This window comes from Strigops habroptila, chromosome 5, assembly GCF_004027225.2.
Source record: "Strigops habroptila isolate Jane chromosome 5, bStrHab1.2.pri, whole genome shotgun sequence".
NCBI classification, from domain to species: domain Eukaryota; kingdom Metazoa; phylum Chordata; class Aves; order Psittaciformes; family Psittacidae; genus Strigops; species Strigops habroptila.
Window position 1 is genome coordinate 20,578,701 of NC_044281.2, and position 25,461 is coordinate 20,604,161.

The 25,461-nt window shown below is 43.0% G+C and overlaps 4 protein-coding genes across 11 annotated transcripts in view; 2 read left to right on the forward strand and 2 right to left on the reverse strand.

Annotated features, from left to right (window-relative positions):
* Positions 1–11,369, reverse strand: part of SSB (small RNA binding exonuclease protection factor La) — a 31,948-nt gene extending 20,579 nt beyond the window's left edge. The window contains exon 1 of one of the 2 annotated variants that reach the window (XM_030486065.2): positions 11,091–11,369. The gene's annotated coding sequence lies outside the window, so the exon portion shown is untranslated. The remainder of the gene's footprint in view (positions 1–11,090) is intronic. The other variant, XM_030486062.1, reaches the window with a different exon arrangement.
* PHOSPHO2 (phosphatase, orphan 2) lies at positions 1,380–11,208 on the reverse strand. 7 transcript variants are annotated; one of them, XM_030486070.1, is made up of 2 exons: positions 11,091–11,208; positions 1,380–2,448 (listed from the first exon to the last, which is right to left on the reverse strand). In XM_030486070.1, the coding sequence occupies exon 2, from the start codon at positions 2,444–2,446 to the stop codon at positions 1,721–1,723; it is 726 nt and encodes a 241-aa protein (XP_030341930.1). In that variant the 5' UTR covers positions 2,447–2,448; positions 11,091–11,208; the 3' UTR covers positions 1,380–1,720. The 7 variants fall into 7 exon arrangements, with proteins under 7 accessions (XP_030341930.1, XP_030341934.1, XP_030341933.1 ...); XM_030486074.1 differs by lacking the exon at positions 11,091–11,208 and adding an exon at positions 6,126–6,253 and having other exon boundaries at positions 1,380–2,403; XM_030486073.1 differs by lacking the exon at positions 11,091–11,208 and adding an exon at positions 3,357–3,422 and having other exon boundaries at positions 1,380–2,403.
* On the forward strand, positions 3,482–10,416 carry LOC115608001 (coiled-coil domain-containing protein 173-like). Its single transcript, XM_030486058.1, has 9 exons — positions 3,482–3,553; positions 4,375–4,601; positions 4,888–5,061; positions 5,150–5,343; positions 6,247–6,403; positions 6,959–7,098; positions 7,935–8,127; positions 8,460–8,624; positions 9,121–10,416. Exons 1-9 carry the CDS (start codon positions 3,496–3,498, stop codon positions 9,382–9,384), a joined length of 1,572 nt encoding a protein of 523 aa, XP_030341918.1. The 5' UTR covers positions 3,482–3,495; the 3' UTR covers positions 9,385–10,416.
* On the forward strand, positions 11,289–20,231 carry LOC115608003 (coiled-coil domain-containing protein 173-like). Its single transcript, XM_030486067.1, has 7 exons — positions 11,289–11,776; positions 12,630–12,786; positions 13,697–13,836; positions 14,143–14,335; positions 14,906–15,070; positions 15,652–15,754; positions 19,817–20,231. Exons 1-6 carry the CDS (start codon positions 11,679–11,681, stop codon positions 15,751–15,753), a joined length of 855 nt encoding a protein of 284 aa, XP_030341927.1. The 5' UTR covers positions 11,289–11,678; the 3' UTR covers position 15,754; positions 19,817–20,231.
* The last annotated feature ends 5,230 nt before the right edge of the window (positions 20,232–25,461 follow it).

Consider the following 25,461-nt stretch of genomic DNA (forward strand, 5'->3'; position numbering starts at 1 on the left):
GATGTCTTCATGCCCTTGCATGAGACAATAGGGTAAGATACCTAATACAAATATCTTAGGCACCTATCAACTATCCATCACCAAAGGAATGCTCCTGAGAACTCGGGTATATTAATCTGGACATCTTAGACAACAGACAGTTCAAAGCAACCTTCTACAATTCATTGAAATAGGTGACGGGCTAAAAACAGGACCATTTACACGTAAGTATTAATAGGAAATCTTAATTTATAAACACTGTCACCCTGAAAACAGGCAAGACAACTCCAAAAAGTCTCTAACTGAGAAAAAGAAGGCAGTGACAATATCAAATGCCAGGAAGAAAACAACAACAGTGCTGCACAGAAAACGGGAAGACAGTCACAGCAACCGCAGGCTGCTGAGTTACACCTCAGACATCTATCTGCAACCAAAGTGCTGCAAAAAAGTTGGACTACTTTCTCAGTTATTAAGGCACTTAAGCTAGAATAGACATCAGTTCAATAGCAGACTACATCATCATTTTAGACCTTTTGTGGGACTGTAAGAAGGAAAACATTTGGCATGAAAATACATTATTTAACTTTAACGAGACTTATTTTTAATATCTCTATACACATAGCCCAACTCTTGTGACTCATCTCGCTGTGAGTGGTAAAGAGAAAGACTGCACGTTCGCAAATGATTCCTCAAACTATTTTAAGGCAGAACAATCCTGTTAAAAAGTTAAAATAATAGAAGATTATACTACATGGACGAGAGTGAATAGGCAAAAGTCAGTGTAAACATGTATACACGTGCACCATTTATGGGCTATGCATTGCAGCAGAAGCCTAACAAGAAGAAAGCACCGAGCTGACTCAAAGCTGTCCGCACAGCAGCTCAAACCGATGTTAGCTCTATACGGAGTGGCAGCAGCACACTGTGAGGGCTGCAGGCAGGAGAATGGGAGAGTGACTTTTCTTTAAACAGAACAGTAACATCCTCACTGCTTTCCAGAAGAAAAGGTGTCTGACTGACAAAATAAGTGAAGGTGTTATCCAAAGGTTGACACCTATGCTGGTGTTTGCCCTCTCCAGGCCCTTAAAAGAGCGGGTGCCTGATGATACACAGGCCAGAATACATTACACAAAGAGGTGTGCTGCTTTTGTAAGTGACAGTAACTTTTAATTGTCTTTACAATAAAAGATAAAACAAACTATTAAGAAGTAATTTTGCTTGGTAAAATATTTAGTATATTGAAAATATAAATGCATCTTCAGATCGACCAAGATTACAAGCATACCAAATAATTTATAAAATCAAACATTTATCCTGATCAAAAAAGTATAAAAGCCAACAGTTCCAGAACCATGCTCCTGGCACCTAATGTTTTGTAAGTAAAGAATTTCATTCTTTTGTGCACTAATCCTACTTCTTCCCCTAAGCGCGTGGGACAGAAAAGGTCAGTTATGTAGTCAGTAAAGGCTTGGGGGGAAGGGGAAGACTAAGAATAATGGCAGTTCCTCTTGCAAGCCCCTTTTTCCACTTATGTTGGAATGTGTACTGTGTCAGAAAGCCATTTTAACTTCGCTTTCCCACTATGGCCAAGATTAAACATAAACAGTTTTATATTGTGTTTAAAAAAAAATATGTTCAGATAACCAGCCCAATGTTACAATTTTGTGCTTTTAATCACATGCAGGTTTTTTGTCCCAGGAAGATAAAATATAACTGTATTAGGTTCCTTTTTTCATTTGAATTATTCCTTTATAAGCAGTTTCAAGTAAGACATAATGTCGATAGCAGAAGACCAGAGCAGAACAGAGCACTCTACAGGACTGGGATCTTGGGCCAGTCGAGAAATCTTTTTCTCCAAGGTATAGCCCTGCCTGGGCATAGCAATATCACCCTTCTTCAAAAACATTACTGGACATAAGTCATTCCCACCATCACCTATGTACACAACTTGTGCATAACTTACTCCTTGCTCCAACTGTTTATCTAGAAAGTCTTTTAAAATTTTCCTTTTGCAAAGGTTTTTAGGGCACTTTGCACAATGGTGAGCGTGGAAGTCTTGTACAGTCAGATAGCCAGTACTGCTGAATGCTGCAGGGTTTGTAAACACTTCATCAAACACCTTATGGAAGCCAGCAGCTTTCAAAATCCAGTCAATAAATACTGTATTAGAATCTGAAACAATTATGCAGTCAAAGAACTTCTTGTTCTCGCCAATAAAACCCAGAAGATCTACCATTCCTGCAGTGAAAGGGATTGTTGTCATAGTTCTTTTCATCTCATCTTCTTTGATGCCATTGTCTCCCAAGTAGATAAAGACTCTGCCCATATATTCTGTCCAATGTCCTGGTCGGTAGGAGTTTCTTAATCCATTAGGAAGCTTTTTCTCAGGAGCACATTTCACAATCCAGGTATCACTGTTTTCATCTACGATTGTATGGTCAAAATCAAAAACCAACAGAAATTTCATTGCTGTCAGAAAATAGTTTCCAAAACAAACAAACAAAAAGACAATTATTGATATAAACAAAAGCACTGAATTCCTACCCTGAACTTGTGCTCAGAAGAGAAAAATTCTCTTTCAAGAAAATGAAACATTAGGACAAATATCTAAACAAAGTAAACTATTTATGGCCACTACAGCTATGGGAAGTTTTGCTGAAGCTAAGAAACAGTCTGCAAAGGTCAAAGTTCTAGTTCAGTATCAAGTTTCTGTTTAAAATAGGTAATGTGAAACTATCTAAACTCATGCTGCATTGTAACTCCTATTTGCTAATGCAGAGCCAATCTTGCAGTACATGTGCACCATCAGTGTGACCAACCAGTTCTAAGTTTCTCCACCAGCACTTGCCAACACAACCAAATTGGGATTTTCCTAGCAAAACACCTTCACAGGTATTTCAAAAGGAAACTACTACTGAACAGACGTAGCCAGCCTTTTTAACAATGACATGTCACATCAAAACAGACAACAGAAAGACATACTGCCATTTGCGAATCAGGAAAACAAACAAACAAACAAATAAACAAAGTTTGCTTGCTGTTGTCCTGCAACTTCAGTACCTGCAGCCCACCCCTGGGCTACGGAAACCCCCGGGAACAGGAGACACTCATGTGGTATTTAACGCCGTTCCGCCACTGCCCAGTCCTCCCACAGGAGCACCGCGGCCCGCTCAGCCCCGGGCGGCCCCCAGGCCAGCGCCCTGCCAGCAGGCCGCGCCGCCACATAAGCCGCCCGCCCTGGGCGCCACCCCCGGTCCGAGGGGTGACGCTGCGCAGCCACGCGGGCGCGGCACGGCGGCAGGCCCGCGGGGACAGCCCGTGAGGGAACGGGCCGGAGCCGTTACCGCCCGCCAACGGCCGCGCCGCCGCCGACCCACCTCCGCGCCCGCCTCCCTCCGCGTGAGCCCCGGCCGCCGCGCGCCGCGAGCCTCAGCCCCACGCCATCACGTGACTCCCCCGCCGCCGGGTTGCCCGGCAACGGCGCGCGTCCAGAGGCGGCGCGGCGAAGCTCGGGCCATGGCGGCGGCGGGGCCGCGGCTCCCCCGCGGGAGGCAGCACCAGCAGCAGCTCGCCCGTGAGTGGGGCTCCCCTGCGGGAACCAGCGCCGGGCCGGGGGGGGGGGGGGCACTGCCGAGCCCGTAGCCACAGCCGGCTATACACGGCTGCGGGCAGCTGTAGGGATGTTCCTGTCCCCGTGTCCAAACCATCTGCTCTCCCAGCTGCAGACAGAAAAACTGTTTCTCCTTAAGAATTGCCTAGAAAGAACTAGCCTGAAACCAGTGGAGGTACAGTGTCATCCAGAGCTGCAGTTCAAGAAGAACTAGGCGCCTGGCAGTTCCCTAAATGCAGGGAGCAGCCTTGTCAGTGTACACTCAATTTTAGCTGCTTTCGCGTTGGACAGAGGGAGAAGATCTGGTCTGGTCCCTATCATGAGGCAAACTGATTAGCAATTGCATCTGAAAAACAGACTTTGATGTCAGTGTCACTGAAAGAGAAAGCGTCCTTACATTTGAGACACAGCATGTCAGTCTGCTGCAAACCAGATGAACAAGAAGAACTTCTAACAGGATGCTACTCCATACAGAGTGCCATTTCCTTCAAAAATACTGGTGACGGTTTGAAAGGTGTCTCACAAAAACTAGTGTAAGTTACAAGACAAAGAGACAAGGGGACACGCAACCAGTTAAGTCAGTGCCACAGCCCAAGTACATGCAATAGCTGTAGTTACACTACAGATACCCTGTCTTAGCTCTGGGGTACAGAGATGGGGAGAGTAACTAACTCTAAGGATATCTTGATATTGTTACTATGCAAGAATTCAAATCCTGATTCAAATTTGAACATAGGATTTTCTGATACCGAGTAACCTAAGTATCTTTTCTTCACTCTGCACAGCACCACATCATTTGGAAGAAAATGACATTCTAGATGGCTATTTTCTTCCGAATGAAATAGATCTTCATCAGGTAATTATATTGCCAAAAGCAGAATGGGAAAGGCTTCGGGACAGCCTTGGCAGCACAACCAGAGAAGCCGCATGCATCCTCGCCGAGAAGAAAGAACGGGAAGAAATGCACTTACGCTCCAAAGCTGCCGTAAAAGACTGGCCCAATACCAGTATGGCAAGTACAACATACATTTGTAAACAAGGGGATTCATTTTCATAGACGGAAAACCACTCACAGTAATGTTTCTAGCTGCATTCCCTTTGTTTAACATTTGCTTTTAAATATGTATTTTAACTAAAGACAATTAAATACATTTAACTTCTAATATAAACTTTTTTATCAAAGGTAAAATACAAAATTAATAAAACTCCAAAACACTGAGTATCTCGCCTTCAGAAAGGTTTATACATTTTTAATCCATGGGCTTTAGATGTGATTTCTAATTTTATCTGCAATATAGGGCATGGCACAACGGAAACTAAAAGCCAGAAAATTACGTGAAGAAAGGGAAGAGGAAGAAAGAAAGTTAATTGATTTGGAAGAAGCAAAGTTCCAAGCAGCGAAACGGAAGGAGGCTATTGATCGTGCAAAAACCTACCTAAGCTATCAGAACGAAAGAATTAAAGGGTTTCATGTGTGTTGACAACTTTTCTAATTCAAGTTATACTGAACGTCTTTAAACACTGCTGAACATGAAAATTCTTCTAAATGTTCTCTTGCAGAGTGCACTTCTACTTACCAAGGTCCTAAAAGAAAGAGATGCTCAAGTTGAATTTAAAAAGTTAAAGTCAGATGCTAACAAAAAGAAGGATGAAGAAAAGGAACATCAATGTAAAGAAGCTAATCTCAGAGAGCAAGAAGAGGCACGTCAGCGTTATATGAATGAACAGGCTCTACGCAGAGATCAGCTGGAACAGTAAGTGATAATCAAAAGTAACCCTAAGTTATTATTTACTCTTCTCACACATACATTATACAAAGTTTTTACAGAAACTTGGTAAATCCAGAGTGCCACAAAAGACCTTGCACAAATGGGAAAAGCTGCGATATTGCACTTTTACTTGCCAACAGTCTACACATAAAATGGCCTCTAGCAGGCCTCAATAGGTTTTAGACAAATGACTACTTAAAAGTTGTTACTGAAAGTGTATTTCAACTCAGTTTTGGTTCCAGCAAAGGTTAAACCAGATTTTCCATTTGCCCATAATTAGAGTCCAGAGAATGCATCAAGAGAACACACCATTGCCACCTCCATTCTTTCTGTTGGCTCTTCCAGATACCTTATGGAGGAGTCACGAGGGGAATTTATAGACACCTGGCCCTGGTGGTCTGATAGAAGGAGTCAAACTCCCTGAGGCAGAGGAAGGGTTCAAAGACTGGTCTCACATATTCCAGGTCCAACACATAAATCCTTGCAGAACTTCTTACAGAACACTACCAGCTTAAGCTGTTGCCTGCATGCCCAGAGAGAGAAACACAGATACAGTGGGACTTACTGGGGAAATCTTGTCACTGAGGATGCTGCAGAGAGAGGCTAGAATATTATGAACGCAATGGTGCTAATGAGTCATCCAGATAAAACTTGTTACCAATAGATTGCAAACTGTGAGCACACCATGTACCTCATTTCTGGTCAAAGGATTTAGGGCTACCATTACAAAAAATGATGCCATTTTTCACCTCTGATATTCCACCCACCTTCAATTCAAAGTATCACATTCTTCAGTGCAAGGTACCTATGGTTATGCAGAATCTGTATCTGTTCATACTTTGTGCAGTCCCTAGCCCATTTATTCGACTCTTTTTTTTTCCAATTCAGAATAAAGGAACGCAAGCATCAGGCAGATCTGGCCAAGCTAGAAGACAAAAGGGAAGGGGAACAAATACAGTTATCCAACCGATTGTACCAATTGGAAATTCAGAAATGTAGAGAAAAGGAAGAGAAAGAAAAAGTTGAACAAAGGAGGCAGCATCATGTAAGTAACAGGAAAGCAGAGTTTTAAATGCTTGTTTCACCTTGGTTGCCTGGAGTGAAACCATTGCATTTGGCCCACAAATAAATGGGCCTCCTGGCAAGAGGAGGTTTGCTGACAGCTTCAGTAGCAGTGGATCATATGCCTACTCTGACAGCTGCAAGCTGTCTCCTTCCTCTGTGCTTTTGAGAAAGGCCTCTTGTATGTACTGGTGGGAGTTGCACAGTCCCATTCCTCTCAACACCCCCTCTCCCATGTGTGTGTATGGAAACAAGGGATAACGCTCACTGCATTCCATAGCAATTTGTCTGCGAAATGGGCGAGGAAGCAGCTGGTTGATGCTCAATTCCCCATCTCCTTACTCATATCTACTATCTCCTCTTCATGTATGTTTGAACAGGGAGGCAGAAATGAAAGTACTGAGAAACCCTTTTCCTCTCTTCTGTCTTTGAAACAAATGCAGAAAGAGAGAATTGGGAGTGATTCTTTTAAGTTGCTACTCCAGGCCCAGATTTTCTCAACTTTCCCTGTAACATCAGGACCGTTTTGCCCATGCAGGAGCATGTAGCTGACCAGAAAATAATCAAAGCAGTAGAGAAACAAAAACAAATGGAAGAAGATGCTCGGATCAAAGCTCATTTTAAAGCAAAGCAGATTATTGCCAAGCTGACAAAAGAGAAAAAAGCTGAATTACGCAGGTGGGTACAAAGCTAGTGTGGGTACAAATTGCAAATAAACTAAAAATTATACTGTAGTCATTTTCAAATCTTCCAGGCTGATGATACAACACAATCCACAGTTATTCTAAAAGTTAAATTCTGATAGAGAGGGTAGGAAATTCAGGAGAAAAAAGGAAATTCTGTCACAGGTTCCTTAGTAATAGGTGTGGGAGGGAAGTGATCTTTCCACCCTTCAAAGTACAAACACATACAGAAGTGCAAAGCTCTACACCAGTGTGTTGAGATCAGTGATTTTCCATATCACTGCCAAGCCTCCACCTCCTCAACAATTAAAGACAATTAAAATCCTCAACAAAAGTATTTTTGGGCATAAGCTGTATTTTCCTGAATCAGATCATGAAAAATAATTTGACTTCCTGACTAGGCACCTGTATCAATTAGTTACATTGCGTTATTATTAAGGGAAGGTGGTTTATCAACATGGGGACAGCATGATGATACCATTGAGCTGATCTAAGAGTTTCCTTCTTTTCTCATTTTGGGCCAATAGACCCAGCATTTCTCCCCTGATGGCAAAATGCTAGGCAGACTCCTCACTGCATGATTCAACTCATTATTGCAACAGAAGGCTAGCGTTACAAGAACACAGGGAACATTTATTTGCTAAATCAGACAATTAAAAACAAAGAAACAGGAGGAACACAGGAGATCGAGGAGTTGGGTGGGTTGGGCCAGCCTGCGTGGCAAGAGGAGAGAAGACTAGAAGCAGGACTGAAAAGTTTGGTAGCAGTAGTGCTTCAGGTAGGCCCAGGTATGTACCCTGGTATGTTATGGTAGCTCATATTCTCCTGTAGACAAGCGCAGGAACGTCAGGACAAAATCGTTAAACAATTAGCTTTACAAATGACTGAGGCATTAAAGAAGGAAGATGGTCGTGTTGCTAGAGACATTGCAAAAAAAGAAGCTGAAGAAGAAAAAAAACGCAAGGAGAAAGAAGCAAAGCAAAAGGCTGCGATTGAATCTATTGCTGAATACAGAGCCACTGCGGTAAGAAACCTAGCCTGTTCTTACTCCTGCTTTACCTCAACCAACGACCCTGGCCCAGATCACAGCTGGTGGCTCTGGTGCCCTGCATCAGCGTGCTCCATCAGGGCCACTGACATCTGTCCTGGGCTTCTCTCTCCCTCTCCCCCTTCTCTGTTGGGTGCACATCTGCCAGGGCTGCTGAAAGCCCTGGGCTTGGACACTGGCCAGCCACAATGACCGTGCTCATCAGAGCGCTGATACAGGGCTGCTTCTGCTGAAAGATACGAGTTCCAGCTTAGCAGCCTAGCTCCTTGGTTATCTTATTTTTTTCTGGTGTATTGTGTAAAATACAGATGAAGATGAAAGCAGAAAAGGAAAAAGAAGAAAAAGCAGAGAGTAAAAAAGAACGTAATGAAATAATGGAAAATTACCGCATTTACCTGGAAAAGGAAAAAGACAAGAAACAAAGACAACGTGATGCCAGCATGAAAGTACAGAAATTTCAGATCCAGCAAATGGTAAATAGAAGAGCTGTAACCTAAAAGAAACATGCATCTAAACCAACAGCACTAGCTCCTGCCTGAGGGGAAGAGAGGAAGCTTACTGTGTTTTGTTTGGGGGGTTTGTTTGTTGGGTTTGGTTTTCTTAACTAATTTCTTAATTCATTTATGCTCCGCATACACGGAGCAGCCTCCTCTCAGAGCAGTGGTGCAAGTCAAGGCTGGTTGACAGTGACAGATCAGCTCCTGCGCTGTGCCATTATGTACTACTGCTGTCCTCTTGTATCTTCTGGGCAGGTCACCAATTAATGCCGACGTTAGCTCAGCTATTTAATGTACCATTTTTTGGTGGGGGAGTATGGCAGGGGAGAAAGGTGGGGAAAGAGGATATCTCACAAGTATCAACTAACATCACCACAGATCTTCTAATAAGCTTTTCCCACCTTTTAAGTTTTAAGAGGTAGTTATGTTGTGAAAGAAATACTAAGCTTTGTTATTCCCCTTTCTTCATCAGGCTGAAAAGCAGGCAAGAAACCAGCAGGAAAAACAAGCAGACTTGGACTACGATGCTCAGACAGAGCTTATTGCTCTTTGTAAAGAGCGTGAATTTCAGAGCTATGCAAAGCAAGTAATTGAATCAGAGGCCAAGACTACACATCATCTTTATCCTCTTCTCAAAGCATCTGAAGATGTAAGAGGACTTGGACTCAGGCCATTTTCCAGAGAAACAGAAGGATCAAATGGTTTTCAAGCACAGGATGGTGCTGGGACCCAGTAAACTTGTAGCTGTACTACCGCACAAGAAGTTAGAAACATGAAGTAACATAGAGACTATCTAGCAAGGAAGGGCAGAAGCAGTTTTCATGTGATTAAAAAAATATATCTTTCTGAACCCTACAGGCAAAATTACACTACAGCTATTATATACTATGAATCACAAAGTCTGTTTGGAACAAAAAAAAAAATTGCCTGAGAACTGGTTATATTCTCAAAAATCCCTGTTTGTATTTCATAAAAGTTAGTTTATGAAACTTGACACAGGAATGCATGATATATAATTGACCATCCATGTAACCCATTCCAGCCAAAAGCTCACTATTACTGTTATATTTTTATTATTCATTGTTCTAAAAATTCATTGTCCCAGGTCTTTCAGGCCTGGGATACAAATTCCCAGTGTAAAAGGTCACATTTTTCACTGGCTTACTTCCAGGTAAGTATTCCCCATACTTTACACAATCTACAGATGAAGAAAAAACAACCTTATACACGTGAAAGAACAGTAATGGTACTGCAGTTTTTATAGAATTTTGCAACTACCTCTGTAAAACAAATGTCACACTATAAATGAGTTCTATTCTATGAAAATAAAACATGAGTCGATCACAGCCCTTAAAAAGTCACCTAGGAAGCAAATATAACCTAGGTCTCAATATAACTTCCAATAGTTGCTACAAAAAGAGCATGGCAACGAGAGATAACATAGTTGGACTGTTCTTTCAAAAGACTAACAATGATTCAAGCTACGGTAAATAGATTTGATCCTAAATTGCTTCTCAGATTCCTCAGCTGCTTTACTCTCCAACACCCAAGTCACCCACACATCTCACTCCTTAAGCTTAGTTTCTTTGCCAAAATTTTACCATCATGTTCCTGCCTTGGACAGAGTTAGGGTTTCCTGTAATGACTTCCTCCATCAGTAACCTGGAGTCTAAATAGGGTATCCCCTGCATTCTGGGGTCCTCTGGAAACAAAACCCAAGAAACCTGAAGCTTTGTTTTGTTGCACACAAACTTCTGTTCCAGCCCTCCAGCTGCCTGTCTCTGTTGGTCAAACTAGAAAATGATGATAGTTCTAGGAAAAAAAAAAAAAAAACAAAACCAAACAACAAACCCGAAATTAGTTTTACACAAAGGATGCTTGCCAATATTTTAGCTTGAAAACAGGTCTTTTGTGAGCCCGGCTTCAGTAACAACAGGCTTTGAAGAAAGCACAGGACTTTGAGCAAGACATGAGGCTATCCTGGGTGAGGTCCCTCCTGCAAGCTGAAGGCCAAGCAAAGCTGGTTTTGCCTCCACTACAGTGTAAAATATCTGGATGTAAGACGGACACACTCCTTCCCCAGCGCAGCAGCCACCCCCTCCCTCGAGGAGTCTCTTCCGGGCAGGGCAAGGGAGAAACTTGTCGAAGGAGGGGGAAGACCGACCCCCTCATCCAGCTCCCAGAGCCGCCAGGGGTTTTCCTCAGGGAAAAGTGTCCAGGGGCTGCTTTTTGAGTCCAGATAACGGATAAAGGCGAGTCTCCAATACTCAGCTACAGGCAGGCCTAGCGGGACGGGGGTTACGTGCGGGCGCGGCAGCCCACAGAGCCGAGGCAAAGCGCCGCACCACCGGCCGCGCAGAGCCGAGGCATCCCAGCGGGAAGAAAACCCGCCGAGCTCGGAGCGGAAGGGCGGAGGGAGAGCGGGGCGTTACAGCCTCTTACCGGGTACAGGCTCACACAGAGAAACGAGTATTTCACGCGCCGGCTGCGGAGCAGGGCGGCTCCGGGACGGGTCGGGTCGCGCCGCACCGGGGCCTCCACACTGCGCGTCGCTGCTCGGGCCTGCCTATTGGCCGACCCGGGGAAAGGAAGGGAGGGGAGGGGAGGGGAGGGGAGGGGAGGGGAGGGGAGGGGAGGGGAGGGGAGGGGAGGGGAGGGGAGGGGAGGGGAGGGGAGAGAACCGCCTCAGCGGCCGGGCCGAGCCTCCCTACCCGAGCGAGCGGTTGACGCCCGCGGGCAGCTCCCGGGCGGGGCGCTGTGCTGCTATAAGAGCCGCGGCACAGTCCCCGCCCCTGTTCGTGCTGTGAGGGAAGGCTGTTCTCAGCATCGGGCCGCGCGGCTCGGAGTCAGGGCCCGGAGCGCGGGGAAGGCGGTGGCCGCCGCCTTTGTTTCCTCTCTGGGGGCGGAAGAAAGAGCCCCGACTGCCCGGAACACCGGGCTGCCGGTAGGGATACAGGTCGCTCTCAGCAGGCGCTGCCGCTTCCCGGAGAGGCGGGCGCTGGGCCGGTCCGCAGCGGAGAAAAGCGGAGGATGGACCGCGACGGGCCGGATGCTGCTCGGCGGGAGGCAGAGGTGGAGCGCGGCCGTTACTTGGAGCGGCGGGCGGTGGCCCAGGAGCAGCTGGCGCAGTGAGTCCGGCGGGGTCCGGAGGGGAGCGGGGCTTGGCTTAAGCATGTGCCCGTGGCAAGCTCCGTGCTGCCGGGGCCCGCCTGCACCGCCCGCATGCACCGCCCGCGGGGGGGGGGGGCACGCAGCACAGGCGGCGGGCGCTTTAGCGCCAACGCGGCCGGGGCGACCCCGCACCAGCCGCGGCGGGAGCGGGTGACTCACTGCTCGTAAACCATTGTTTGATTCCTGATGGCTCCCTCGGCAGGCTGAAAACTCGTCACTTCTCATCACCCTCTTGTTCCTCCGTTACTCCGTTTTCCAGCTTCACAAACGTCTCTTGCTCTCAGGGACAGGGTCTGTCCTGATAAGTTAAACAAGACTGTCTACATTCTGGCGCTGAGAGCAAGCGGCTTATCTCCCTAAGGCAAGAGTCTTTGTTGCCGATTCCCCCAGTCCAGAATCACTCACAGATCCTGCTAGCACGGCTGATGGCCGTGACCACGCCTTGCACAGTGCTGTGGCATTGCTTGGAAGTCAGCTAGCTGGCAAAGGCTCAGCTTGTGACAGGGAGTGGGCTGACAATTAAAACAGGCTAACCAAATTAAATCTAATATTTGAGTCACTATGCTGGTCATATTTGGTTTTGCTAGTATAGGCTTAACCAGCTCCCTTGCGCTAGAACTGAGCTTTGGCCAAAGGAGGTGTAGCTACCTTTGAAAAAACGTGGTTCTGTTTTTGATCTCTGACATTCTACTTTCACTTCAAAATATTGAGTTTTACTGTTAACGTACCTGTAGATGTGCAGAATCTGCATCTGTTCATTACTTTGTGCAGTCCCTAGCCCATTTATTCGACTCTTTTTTTCCAATTCAGAATAAAGGAACACAAGGATCAGGCAGATCTGGCCAAGCTAGAAAACAAAAGAGAAGGAGAACAAATACAGAGATTGACTCAATTGTACCAATTGGAAATTCAGAGAGGAAGAGAAAAAGATCAGGAAGAAAAAGTTGAACGCCGGAGGCAGCATCATGTAAGTAACAAAGAGTATAAAATGCTTATTTCACCTTGGTTGCCTGGAGTGAAACTGTTGCATTTGGCCCACAAATAAATGGGCCTCCTGGCAAGAGGAGGTTTGCTGACAGCTTCAGTAGCAGTGGATCATATGCCTACTCTGACAGCTGCAAGCTGTCTCCTTCCTCTGTGCTTTTGAGAAAGGCCTCTTGGAAGTTGTAGTATGGCACTTGAGCTTTGATTGGTCTACAATGGAAAAAGTCTGCTACAGATATCAAGGAGATTGTCCTTGACTTGAGAAGTGGATTTAGGTTCCATGTACCCACTCTTTAAGGCCATTTTTCTTTGTTGGGAAGGAGAAGTGGAGGTACTGTGATGATTCATTGGCATGTGAGAGAGTAAGAGGAGAGAATTCCCACTCAAACCCTGCTTGCTTCCCCCTCTCCCATACTGTTCTCACCCCAGTTAAACAAATTTTACCTCATTTGCCCCCAACCTTTTACATGCAATAAAAGTTGTGTATACTTATAACTGCCATTTCTGCACAATTACAAAATGCCTTGTGCCTTATAGTTTTGTGGTTCTACAGACTCATACTTTGAGGCCTTCAAGTCTGTGCTGTGAATGATACACAGGCTGGGAGCAGTACAATTGGAGCCAGTGGGGAAGTAGAGGAAAGAATATAACTTAAAGATACTGTGCCATGGGGCTGCAACCACATGCTAATTTTACTTTTTGGTAGTTTGTGGTAAGTAGCTCATGAGAATTCTCCTCCACCTCTGGGTTTCTATTTTCTATAGCTTCACCACTGCTACAACCAAAGAACTCTTATTACAGGCTAAGCCTGAAGTCTTTGCTAAATTTTTTTTCCTCCCAGTTCATGTTTTCAAAATCTCATTCTACGTAAAGGCTGTTTTCCATTTAAACAGGAGTATGTAGCTGAAAAGAAAATAATTGAAGCTGAAGAGAAACAAAAAGAAGACCAAGAAGATGATCTGATTGAGGCTTATATTAAAGGAAAAGAAATGATGGCTGATCTGACAAGAGAAAAAGTTGCTGAAACTAATAGGTGGGTCTAGGGCTACACTTCTCAGCATTAAGATTCAAACTTGCAATTTCATTTTGTCACAAACGTTACTCATTTCTTGTATCTGCAAAATCGGAACTCTGTGATGCAGGCAATCTTTCTGTATTTAAAACTTGAGAAAGAAGCAGGAAATACAGGAAAAAAAAAAAAAAAAAAAAAAAAAGGACTACCAGTTCCAGTAGTAATTGGTGCTGTTGGGGGTGGGATTGCTGTCTTTGCTAGGAGCACTGCCTCAGGTAAACTGAGCAGATATCCTGGTATGTTATGGTAGCTCATGTTCTTCTGCAGGGTAATGCAGGTGCATAAGGACAAAGCTCTTGAACAACTAACCGCACAGATAAATGAGGCATTTAAGATTGAAGATGATCGTCTTGCCAGAGGAGCTGCAGCAGTAGAAGATGAATACCAAATAAAAAACAAAGAGAAAGAAGCAAAACAAAAGGCTGCCATTGAATCTATTGCTGAACACAGAACCGCTGTGGTAAGAAACCTAGCCTGTTCTTACTCCTTTTTCTGTCATACACTTGTACTTCTGAATACCTTTTGGAAACAGTATGGATTCTAGAATACTTAAGTGAGATGCACATGCAGGTTCTCACTTAGCAGCTGCCTCTCGTATTTACCATCTATAGTTTCAGAACTAACTCCTTAAAAAAGGTGCAAGCGGTAGATGTGATGATCTTCTCTCAAAAGTTAGAGTTGGAAGGCTCCAGAAATGTTGGCAATTTGTGCAAACATTTTTCCAGACTCTGTACTGCAGCTGAGGAGCCTGGCCCACATCACAGCTGGTGGCTCTGGTGCCCTGCATCAGCGTGCTCCATCAGGGCCACTGACATCTGTCCTGGGCTTCTCTCTCCCTCTCCCCTTTCTCTGTTGGGTGCACATCTGCCAGGGCTGCTGAAAGCCCTGGGCTTGGACACTGGCCAGCCACAATGACTGTGCTCATCAGAGCGCTGATACAGGGCTGCTTCTGCTGAAAGATACGAGTTCCAGCTTAGCAGGCCAGCTCCTTGGTTATCTTTTTTTTTCTGGTGTATTTTGTAAAATACAGATGAAGATGAAAGCGGAAAAGGAGAAAGAAGAAAAAGCAGAGAGTGAGAGGGATCATAGTGAGTGGATGACAGCAGATCGCATCTACCTGGAAATGGAAAAAGACAAGAAACAAAGACAACATGATGCCAGCATGGAAGTACAGAAATTTCAGATCCAGCAAATGGTAAACAGAAGAGCTGTAACCTGTCAACACCTTCAGAAAGAAGCACACTTCTAAAGCCATAGTACTAGATTTCCTGGGTGGGAGAGAGAAAGCAAGCTTGCTGTGGGTGTGATAGACGTGTTTTGTTGTTTGTTCTCACCTGTACGCACTGCAGGTGCTGAAGTTGGGGACCAGCCTCCTCTCAGAGCAGTGGAACAGAAGCCTCTTCCAAGCTGACTTGGCCCATGCTGGTCAGGGAGGATTACTTGAAAGGGCTGGTAATAAGAAAGAGATGAACAATGACAGATCATATCCTGTCCTATATCATTATGTCATTTTTTCCAACCATACCACTGTTTTCCTTTTGTATCTTCTGGAAAGAGTAGCAGCTAATGCTGATGTTCACTCAGCTATTCAGTCTGTCTTCTTCGTGGAGGGGTATGGCAGGGGAAAGAAGTCGAGAAAGATGAGATTTAACAAGTATCAACTAAGTATAAACTAACATCACTTCAGAACTCCTGTAAGCTCATCCTGTCGAGTTTTAAGGGAAAGTTATGTTGTGAAAGAAATACTAAGCTTTGTTACTCCCTTATCTTCATCAGGCTGAAAAGCAGGCAAAAAAACAGCAGGAAAAGCAAGATGACTTGGACTTCGATGCTCAGAGAGAAGCTGCTTTCCATAAGGATCGAGCATTTCGGAGATAGAGTGAGTAATTGAATTAATGCCATTACTGGATCCAATTTTTATTCTTTCCAAGCTTCTAAGGAGGGACCAAGACCTGAGCTTCTTCATTACCAAACTTGCAAGATTGGTGGAGTGTGTACATGTGTAGTATTAAAAAAACAACCTAAGTGTGGGGGGGAAGGATGGTTGATAGAAGATCTTCCATCTTCCTCCTGCCAAACATACATGAGCCCCCAAGCTTGCTCAGGGACTGAGCAAACACCTGGCATTGTGCAGGAGTGTTAGAGCTTGTGTTGCCCCTCACAGCCCAGCCTGAGGGCAGGGACAAGAGCTCTCCTCCGAGCCAGCACAGACCAGGAATTGTCTTGGTTGTCCACCCTGCTGTGGCCTGGGCTGCTACTTGGTTTTTGGACAGCAGGACATGGGTGGAGCTGACTGGCTCTCTGTACCCATGGCAGTTAGTGTGGCCCATAAGGGGCTTGTTTGTGGAGTGAGGAAGTTGCTGCTGAGCACTTTACACCCATGATGCATGTTTTTCAGAGGTTTTGCCCAGAATAGCTCTAGGCTGGCATCAGGGCTGAATGCCCATCACTGCTTGGAGCGCATTTTCCTATTTGAGTTTCATCCAAAAGGTCCAGACTGTGATTGCTCTGTAATGTGAACCAAAGCACAGTGAGTAGGAACAACCAAGAGGCTTATTTCAACAACTCAACTTCTGATCTAAACTAAAATGCTAACATTGCTGCACTATCAACTAAAAGTGACACAGTTCTCTCAATCTTGGAGTAAGGGGTTTTTAAAGTTGCATATTTTTAAAAACAGAGACATGGCAATTAACTTGTGAAACTGTCTCTAAACATTTTTTCTTTTACCTAGTTCACTAATGAAAAATTTATTTCCCTTCTCTCTGAGCCAGTGCTCCTTTTACTACTTCATGCTTTTTTCAGCAAGCAGAAAGAATGAAAACTTTTATTAAAGCCTTTTGATCACAGAAGCTGGAGCCTTGAGAAGAAGCATTGACTACAGCAGGAGTGGTGCTGAAACCTGCAGAGCTTGATAATGCTCCACATGCATCCTCAAGTGCATATTTGCACATGCTCACTACCATGCAATTGGTGAGTTAAATGGTTTTAGTCTTCCTCCGCAGCAGCAAGAGGCAAGGTGGATTGCAGCCTTATTTCCTACTCTGCTTCAAGAAATGCCCTGTTCTGCAGATTATGTATGTCTGCATTTGAAGTCTACAGCCTGCTTCCATGGGGCTTATACCCCTTTTATTGTGAACATCTACAGAAATATCAAAATCAGCTATCAGAAAACAACTCTTCAGTACACCTAGAGTGAAGTATTTTTTAAAGCACATTGGCTAAATACTGATTCAGTTACCCAAATTCAGCATGAAAAAAATCCAGCATGAATCATGGTATCACTTTATTCCGTAGACTGAGATGCACATGCTTTGTGTGCTTGCTTTAAATGACAAGCCCTAGCTAGTAATCCTCTATAAAAGCAGGCAAAAAAAGCCTTAAAGGGTTTAGGAACATGAAGAAATACTCCAGGCTCTAAATTTTTCAGTGAAAAGGCATTTTAGTAACATTTCACTGTCTTTTACAGTTTTTCCTACATGAAAGCAAGAATGGACAGCTGCTTGCAGGAATAATACAGAAGACTAAAATCAGTTTGTTTATATGTTGAAGACGACATGAAGAAAATACAGGGAATAGGCTGAGAGAACAGCTCCTTGTGCAAGCAAAAGCAAGCTATTGAGCAGGCTGAGATGAGAATCAGTCTGGCAGTGAAAAGACTCTTTAAAGGGTAGTTACAAATACACCAGAGCCAAACTCTTCTCAGCAGAGCCAGGTGACTGATATAACAAGCTGTGACATGGGACATCAGACAGAGTAGTCAGGAAAACCTGCTTCACCAGGAGGTGGTGGAATCACTACTTGTGAAAGCTTTAAAGATGTCCCATGCAAGGCGGGAGGTTGGCCTAGCTGGCCATCAGAGGTCCTTTTCAGCTAGCATTTAAAGATGGCAACGAAATACAGGGAGATCAGCTGCAGCTGATAAGGGAAATTGCTGACCTGGAAGAATCTCCTAATTGAGAAGTGCCTCTGATCTAATGCATCACTACTTGGATTATTTAATAGCTGGAGTTGAGTCACCATCCTCAGAGGTATTTAAAAGATGCACAGATGGCGGTGGACTTCTCAGTGCTAGGTTATGTTTTAATTAATAGCTAGCAAATCAGAATATTCTTAGAGAAATTATTTTACTGGTAAGGTTTAATTACTGCTTTTGCTCAACAAAGCACCCTGTCAGATGGTGTGCTGCTTCAGGAGGTTGTAGCAGATGAGAAACGTAATAGATGTTTGCCTTAGTACAAGGCCAAGACCTTAGAAGTGCAAGGCAACCCTTGGAGACACCGAAACAGAGACCTTCAAATCAAACGGCATATTTTCCAAACCTTTCACCCAACTCTGGAAGTGGAGCAGCAACTGAAGTTTAAACACGCAGGCCTCCAGGGTCTAAGATGGGCTACTCCCAACAGTAACACAACTGGTACCTGTGGCTGTGGTACCCTTGTAAGACAATGTAGTCATCATGGATCTAATACAACTCCTACCTAGGAAACTAAGAGAGGAGCTTTCTAAAATGCCTCCTCTCCTAAGGGAATTTGAGTTGACTCACTGTGCAGCTCTTCACTGTTGTGTTCCAGGTTGGAGTTGTTCTGTTCAAGTTCTTTTTAACGTGACAGCCTTTGCCACTGCTCAGATCTGAGGAAGTTTGAAGAGGACACGTACCTGGAAACAAAACTACCCACAAACGGAAGAGTTGGCACTCCAAGAGTTGGGACTGATAAGGATAGAAACTTTCATGTCCCAGTACAGACTGGCTGTGTACTCCTGAAAAACAAAAGAACATATAGATAGATAGATAGATAGATTAATTATTTGAGGTTTTGGGTTTGTGGTTTGTGGTTTTTTTTTTCCAAAGCTCGCTGGTCATGTTAGAACAAATTACTTATTCTGTTTCAATAGGTAATTTTTTTCAGATGTCTGTTATTAACTTCTACCTTTCTGGTATCTCTTCAGTGAAAGAGTGCTACAACTAGTTTGTAATCTTCCTCCTTTTTCTGACACTGCATCTTTGAGAGAAAGAAAATTTGCTACTTACACCTAGCTCTCAAAAACCCCCAAAACACCACCAATACAAAAAAAAAAAACCCTCATCTCTGAAGGCTAAGACTAAGAGGGAGTTGAGGGCCTAAGTGTGACAAGATCACATGAGATGTCATCTTTGGAATTATTTTAAATTAATTCCTTTCTATTTAAAATAATAAGTTGTGCTATAGGCTTTGTTAAAGTTATAATGTGTGTAGTGATTCCCTTTACATTCCTGCCCTGCCACCATGACAATTTAAGCTTTAGTTTCAGTGTCTCATGGCCTTTGGCAGTAAGAACTAGACACCCAAGTGGATACATAAATGATTCAAACACACCCTTTAATCTGTTGATCTCTAGGAAGCAGTCTTAAAGTTTACATTGTTCATAGCTGGTTGAGACTGTCTTGCATAAACCAGCATAGCACTTTCTTTTTCTGTAGGTTTCCTCATCTCCAATACACTATCCAGAGAAATGCATAATTCTCTTAGGTGCTTAAGGGCTTAAACATGAGAACTGCAGGTCCAGTAAAATTCAATATAACATCTCTGTTAACATAATAGTAGTTGCCCCCCTCAAATGAGTAGCACCTGGTCTGACTCCTTTTCTATTTAAAGGAAAAGCTGGGAAAGGTTAGAAAGCAGCAACAGGTACTGGAAGAAGCAATAGTTACTGAGCGGATCAGAGACAGGATTGAAGATGAGACTAGCGATATCTGGGAAATACAGATCCAGCAACTGGTACAGTGGAACAGGGGAAAAGGGAGACATTGGACACTCTTTGGTAAAGCTTAGTAGTACCTTACTGCTATAGGACAAGTATTTCTGCATTGGTTTCAACTACAACTGATCAGAGCATATACATATAATTGTACAGTAGCTGCTAATTACACAGTGAGACTTACACTCTGTTTCTTCTTCAGAAATACATCTGATAACTGCAGAAGTATCTACTAAGGAATAAGAAGCTGGCCACTGTCTCCTTACAAGTTATATATGCCTGCAAAACCTATCAGTGCCTAACAGCTGGAGCAAGTTACAAGGCATGCTATTTGCCAAAACCTGCCTACACTCAACTTCAGCTCAACAAACAAGTGCCATAGGTTGCAACCGTATCTGTAACTGCTCTAGTTTTGTTATGGAACAAAGCAGTAGATTCACCTTCTAGAAGAGGTAACAACCAAAGGTAAACTATCAATTCACCTGCACCGTACTCCTCAAGTATTGCTAGGCCTCCAGCCCTCATTCAAACCTTATGCTTTGGCTTAAAAAAAATTTCTTGCTGAGCAAATAATAAAATTGAGTAAGCTCTTTAAAAACATCTGCCTCTATCAATACGATCAATGGTGAGAGCACCTTTTCTTTGTTACGGTTTTCTATTTGTGACTTTGGGGAATGCAATGGAAGATAGTATTCCTATCTTGAGAAAGCTGTTGCACTGACTGAGTCTAATCCTTTATGGGAAAGCAATGTCTGCAGCAAGACTCTGTGTATCTAGCACACAAGTTGCTGAAGTGACTGTAGGGAATGGGAAAAACACTTTGTTGTTTCCTCCTAAGCATTGCTGCCAGCACAGCCAGGTTGCCAGGCTGCCAGTAGGTGACTTCTTGATCAAAAATTGTTCTTTCACTCAGTTCTAAACTGAATGTAAGCTGTCTTACCACCATATTTGAATGCACACCATGAACAGGTAGTTCTTCTGTAACTAATGAAAACTATTGTGCTTCACACACAAGACACATTTTTGTAAGTACAAGATCAAAGTTTGCCACTAGCAAATAAACTAGCAGTAAGACACTCCATCAGTTGCATTATATGGCTGCATTTTTATATATGTTACAATATATAGTGAATAGACTGTCATTTGTCATTCTGTAGAGGACATTCTAATTCCATTTACCACTCAACACTATCATCCAACTTAGCATGGAATAAAAATCTGACTATTCACATCTTCAGTAAAAATGAACAGACTGTGGTTAATTGAAGAGGTAGTGTCCTGATACCAAATGACCATACTTTGTAAATCTGTGCAGACAGTACTACCACTTTAAAAGGCTGGAGATTTGACACTCACAAGCACATTTCATAGACTAGTTAGGGTTGGAAAGGACCTTAAGATCATCTAGTTCCAACCCTGCTGCCCTGGGCAGGGACACCTCACACTAAACCATGTCGCCCAAGACTCCATCCAACCTGGCCTTGAACACTGCCAGGGATGGAGCATTTACACGCACATGTTGCACCATATGGGTCAGAAGTGAATATTGATCTAAACATAGAAGATGCTAAGTAATCCTGCAAGAAGCACACATGGCAGACATATGGAATACACTAACAAATATGCAAAAAGGCATTTATTTCTGAGAAGTATTTTAATACACAAGCTGTACATTCCATATCAACTACTTATTCTTCCAGCTGACAACTGGATCTTCCCTGTCTATAAATTGCAAAATATCCAAAGATTGAGGTTTCCAAATAGTGTGCTAAATATTACATGCACAATACTGCCTCTGTGATTAACCACAATTCTTTTAGCTGGTGAGGGAACCCAGTTATCAGCTAGTTCCTCTTACCACTGAACATAAATTAATAGGCTTAACTTCTTTCCAATCCTTCCAGCTATTCTTTTTATTAGCACTTATGGCTAAAGCCACACACTGACTACTTTTTATATACAGTTACAGGGATATGTACAGGGTATGTAGGAATGTCTAACATATGTACTAAAAGTACATATGCAACAAAATGGAAAGCTAAAGTTTTATGCTAGACAACTGCAGAATTGTACCAAATTCAAATTTTGGAAAATGCAAAAAGTTCATAGACTTTTGATATGCATTTTCTTGAATAATTTCATTAAATACTGCATTAGGAAAAGTACTATTTTCAGCGAAAGAAGGAAAGTGCAAGTAACAGTTCTTTACATCACATTGACTCCAGAAGTGTGAAGATTAATTTTGTCACTGGTATCCTCCAGGTTAAGCTTGCACACACACACAAAAACCCTACAAAACAACTCATGACTGTTGCCAAAATACTACTGCCTTTTCGCACAAAGTGTTCTTCAAGTACTGGAGAGAGACTATAGAGATGATTTAAAAGAGAGGTCTTTGATAAAGCACAGCATGAATAAGTCTAGGTTTTCTATTGTAAGGAAAGTCCTAAAATCGGGGGTATACATTTTTGTCAGTGAGACAAGCAATCAGTCTATTATGCCCCTAGAAGGGTGTCAAAAATACTTTATTGGCTTCAAATAAATCAACAGTTCCAGGAAAGGTGGCTAAAACAACTGCTTCTTTTATGTTTATATTAATCTAAAATCCGCTTGCCAGACTGACATTATTACAAATGAGACATTGTTAGGGGATCACTGCAAATTCTTCAGGGCATCTGACATACACCACTGCAAGAAAAGTGTGTAGTGTGGGATTTCAACTAGCAAGTGAGATATCTTAGGTTAAAATTTTGACAACTGGATAGAACAAAGGGTTTTTCTTAAAAAGCGAAAGCAAAGCAACAACTGAACCACTATGACTGCGTCAAAGAATTTGCAGGCAGCAACGCATCTTTTACAGGCAACAGTGTCTACACAACCTTATGTTATATCCATCCACCCTCACTAAGAACTTGCGGCAGTACCCAGAAAATCCAACATCAAATAACAGTCTCTTTCTGCTGAAGTTCGGAAAGCTACTGCCAATACTAAATTCAGCATTCCATGTACATATAGGCTGTACGGTACTAGTCAAATGCCAGTATCTACTGTCAATACAACAGAGAATGCAGCGTGTCTAATCGGAAATTTTATCAAGCCTGTACATACACTTAAACAAATGCTTACAAAGTTAGTCCCATACTGCCTGCTCTCATTTTACTTTCAGTCTTGAGGTTCACAAATTCTCTGGAGTAAGGTCAGTTCCGGGGTATTGACAGAAAAAGCTGTCCTCTAAATGCACTATTTTCCACATTTGCAAGGAAAGACCACAAGCATTGTTTTGATTACCTCTGGTACACATACAAGTATTGCTTTTAAATATGTTTCTAGTCAAGTTCTCTAAGCCAAAAGCCAACAAGCTGTGACACAGCTGCCAAACATGCCATTGAGCCACACTGTGGCTACAGCACAAGGTGGTTACTGTGAAGCTGGGAACAGGAAAGCTCTGCCACAGAAGGAAGAAACAGTTCCTGGGCAGCAAGAGCAGCAGTCACTGCCTCACAGGGCAGCAAGAGCTCACTGGTGCTTGGGATGTCTGTGGGACTGTGCTTCAGTCCCACCAAATTTTTATCAGCATTCTCAATTTCCAAGAAAAAGCACAAATCTGGCAAATCCTCCCTCTTACAAGGGAGGGAAACACAACTACACTTGTTGTGTTTCAGTTTAAACAAAGTGATCAGCACTAAAACAATTCAACATCAAATATGATACAGGCAAAGGCATGCACCAACAAGAGATCAAGTGTATCCCACCGTGTGCAATTTAAAATAACCAACTTCTCACAAAGCACATTAAAACCCAAGAAAATTAGCTTTGTGCCACCAACTCAGATGAATTTTTAACACGTTATGAAAGAATTAGAGCTCAATTTATACAAATAATTTTCAGAACTGTAACAACAAAGTCAATAGAAGGGGTATACAAGTGCATCTTTTGACATAAGTACACACAACGGCAAACTACAATTGGATATAATCTCCATTTTGAGACTTTGAATTAAAGACTTCGCAACGTATTTGGTAACAATTCCTATGGACTGCCTTATTGCTGTCTGCTTTTTTCCCCTCTTCTGCAGAAGTCAATATAGTTGAAGGATTTTGCATTTGTTTGCATGCTTATATGAGCTTCAGTGGTATTGGCAAGAATATTAGTAGTGCAAACGCACTTCTTCAGCAATAGGTTGCTTGTGGGTCAGCTCCATAAAAGTAATGAAAGAACACTGCAACAGAGAGCTTTTAAATGAGACTCTGAAGCACATGGCATGCATAGGACCAAATCAATGCACTAAGGAAGCCTCTGTCCAAGCTGCCATACAGTTCTTTTAAGCCTAACTTGCTTTTTCTTACTACAGTCCCCCAAATAGGACTACATCTTCTCCATACAGAGTTCAGAAAGCTTCCCACAGAACAGACCCACTATACGAGTCTTTGGGTCACTTCTATAAGCGGTCTTAGCTAACAGCTGTATCCTCCACTCACATGTAGGCTTGGGAAACATTTTTACACATTCTGTGTAAAATGACCACTGCAATGTGAAATTAATACTAAAACACAGGAAAAAGTTGACAGCCAAAGCAGCTCCACTTAAGTATTCTGCTAAAAAAAACCACACTACACACTTCTAGTTTTCTCCCCTTGAAAAGGTTGCTTATGTGGTTCACAAACCTGGATTTCCTTTTGCTTTCAAGACAGAACTGTTTGTTTTCCTTCAGAACAACAACTGCCTGGATCACAATGTCAAGCCAAGTTTCAGCAATTCTGCTAGTCTGCCATAGACACACACTGATCACGAAGTGGGATATATAGAAAAAACGTCAACTCGTAACAGGGACAGCAAGTTATGCCATACACTCAAAGATCTGTCAAAAAAAACATAAATCAACTCTTAAAACATTGTTTTGCTTCAACACAGCTTTACATTAATGCTCATCACTTCTTTTGAGGAATTTCAAGATTTGCCAACCTTTGGCGTGACTAGTTCAAAGGACTGAAAGAGGCGTTGGGGTTTGTACCGAATCTATCCTCCTCTCAGACCACTACGTTAAGTCATCACATCCCAGCTGCTCTTTGGTGATGTATGTGGGCACTCCTGTAGCAACACAATCCAACCTCTTTCTCTTTCATATGAAGATGTGGAGGTGAGAAAGAAACAGGTGGTTCCTAGGGGCAGAAAGGGAGGTAATTGGTTTGGGGAAGACATACATGTAGTAGGGAATGAGGAGGAATTGACAGTACAGTCTTTAGAATGAGGAGATGCAGGGAGGAAAGCAAACTTTTGTTTTAAAAATAAATAAGAGCCTGTCTCAAAACACCACTTGAAATTCTGCTTCAGCTACCCCAAACCCTGGTACTGGAAAACTGCAGTAGTTTTCTCATAGACTGCTAAGAAGCAGCAAGAGTAGAAAGGACTTCCTTGTTCCTTATTCTGACACCCACTGTGCATTCTGGTAATCTGCTTCATCTCTGTGCATCCACTAATTAGCAACTGAGGCAGGGTAGTCTGGAGCATCCAAGCTGAATTTTCTGCAGCAGACAAACACAGAAGCATGGAACAGAAAGAGGAGGTTACAGGGAAAATAATTACACTGATATGCACTTATTGTTTGTTTGTTTAGGACAAAGAAGTAACTCCCAAGCACAGATGACTGCCTTACAGCCTGAATTAATTCTACTGTTGGCAGTGACAGAAGTACAATGAAAATTTAAGTAAATTAGTTCACCTTGTGATTACAAAAAAACCAATGTAGTTTTCCTCTATAAATTATCTTCCTTAGGATTTATACCTACTGAAATACAGATGTAGCAACAGTAGTGATGAACACCTTGCAACATCCTCCTAGCTTTAAGA

Excerpts from the sequence above, each read along its gene's own strand:
- PHOSPHO2 (XM_030486070.1), bottom strand. The coding sequence starts at position 2,446 with ATGAAATTTCTGTTGGTTTTTGATTTTGACCATACAATCGTAGATGAA.
- LOC115608001 (XM_030486058.1), top strand. The coding sequence starts at position 3,496 with ATGGCGGCGGCGGGGCCGCGGCTCCCCCGCGGGAGGCAGCACCAGCAG. Across the intron at positions 3,554-4,374 it reads GCACCAGCAGCAGCTCGCCC|CACCACATCATTTGGAAGAA; the intron begins GTGAGTGGGGCT and ends CACTCTGCACAG. Across the intron at positions 5,062-5,149 it reads AAAGAATTAAAGGGTTTCAT|AGTGCACTTCTACTTACCAA; the intron begins GTGTGTTGACAA and ends GTTCTCTTGCAG.
- LOC115608003 (XM_030486067.1), top strand. The coding sequence starts at position 11,679 with ATGGACCGCGACGGGCCGGATGCTGCTCGGCGGGAGGCAGAGGTGGAG. Across the intron at positions 12,787-13,696 it reads AACGCCGGAGGCAGCATCAT|GAGTATGTAGCTGAAAAGAA; the intron begins GTAAGTAACAAA and ends CCATTTAAACAG. Across the intron at positions 15,071-15,651 it reads AATTTCAGATCCAGCAAATG|GCTGAAAAGCAGGCAAAAAA; the intron begins GTAAACAGAAGA and ends TATCTTCATCAG.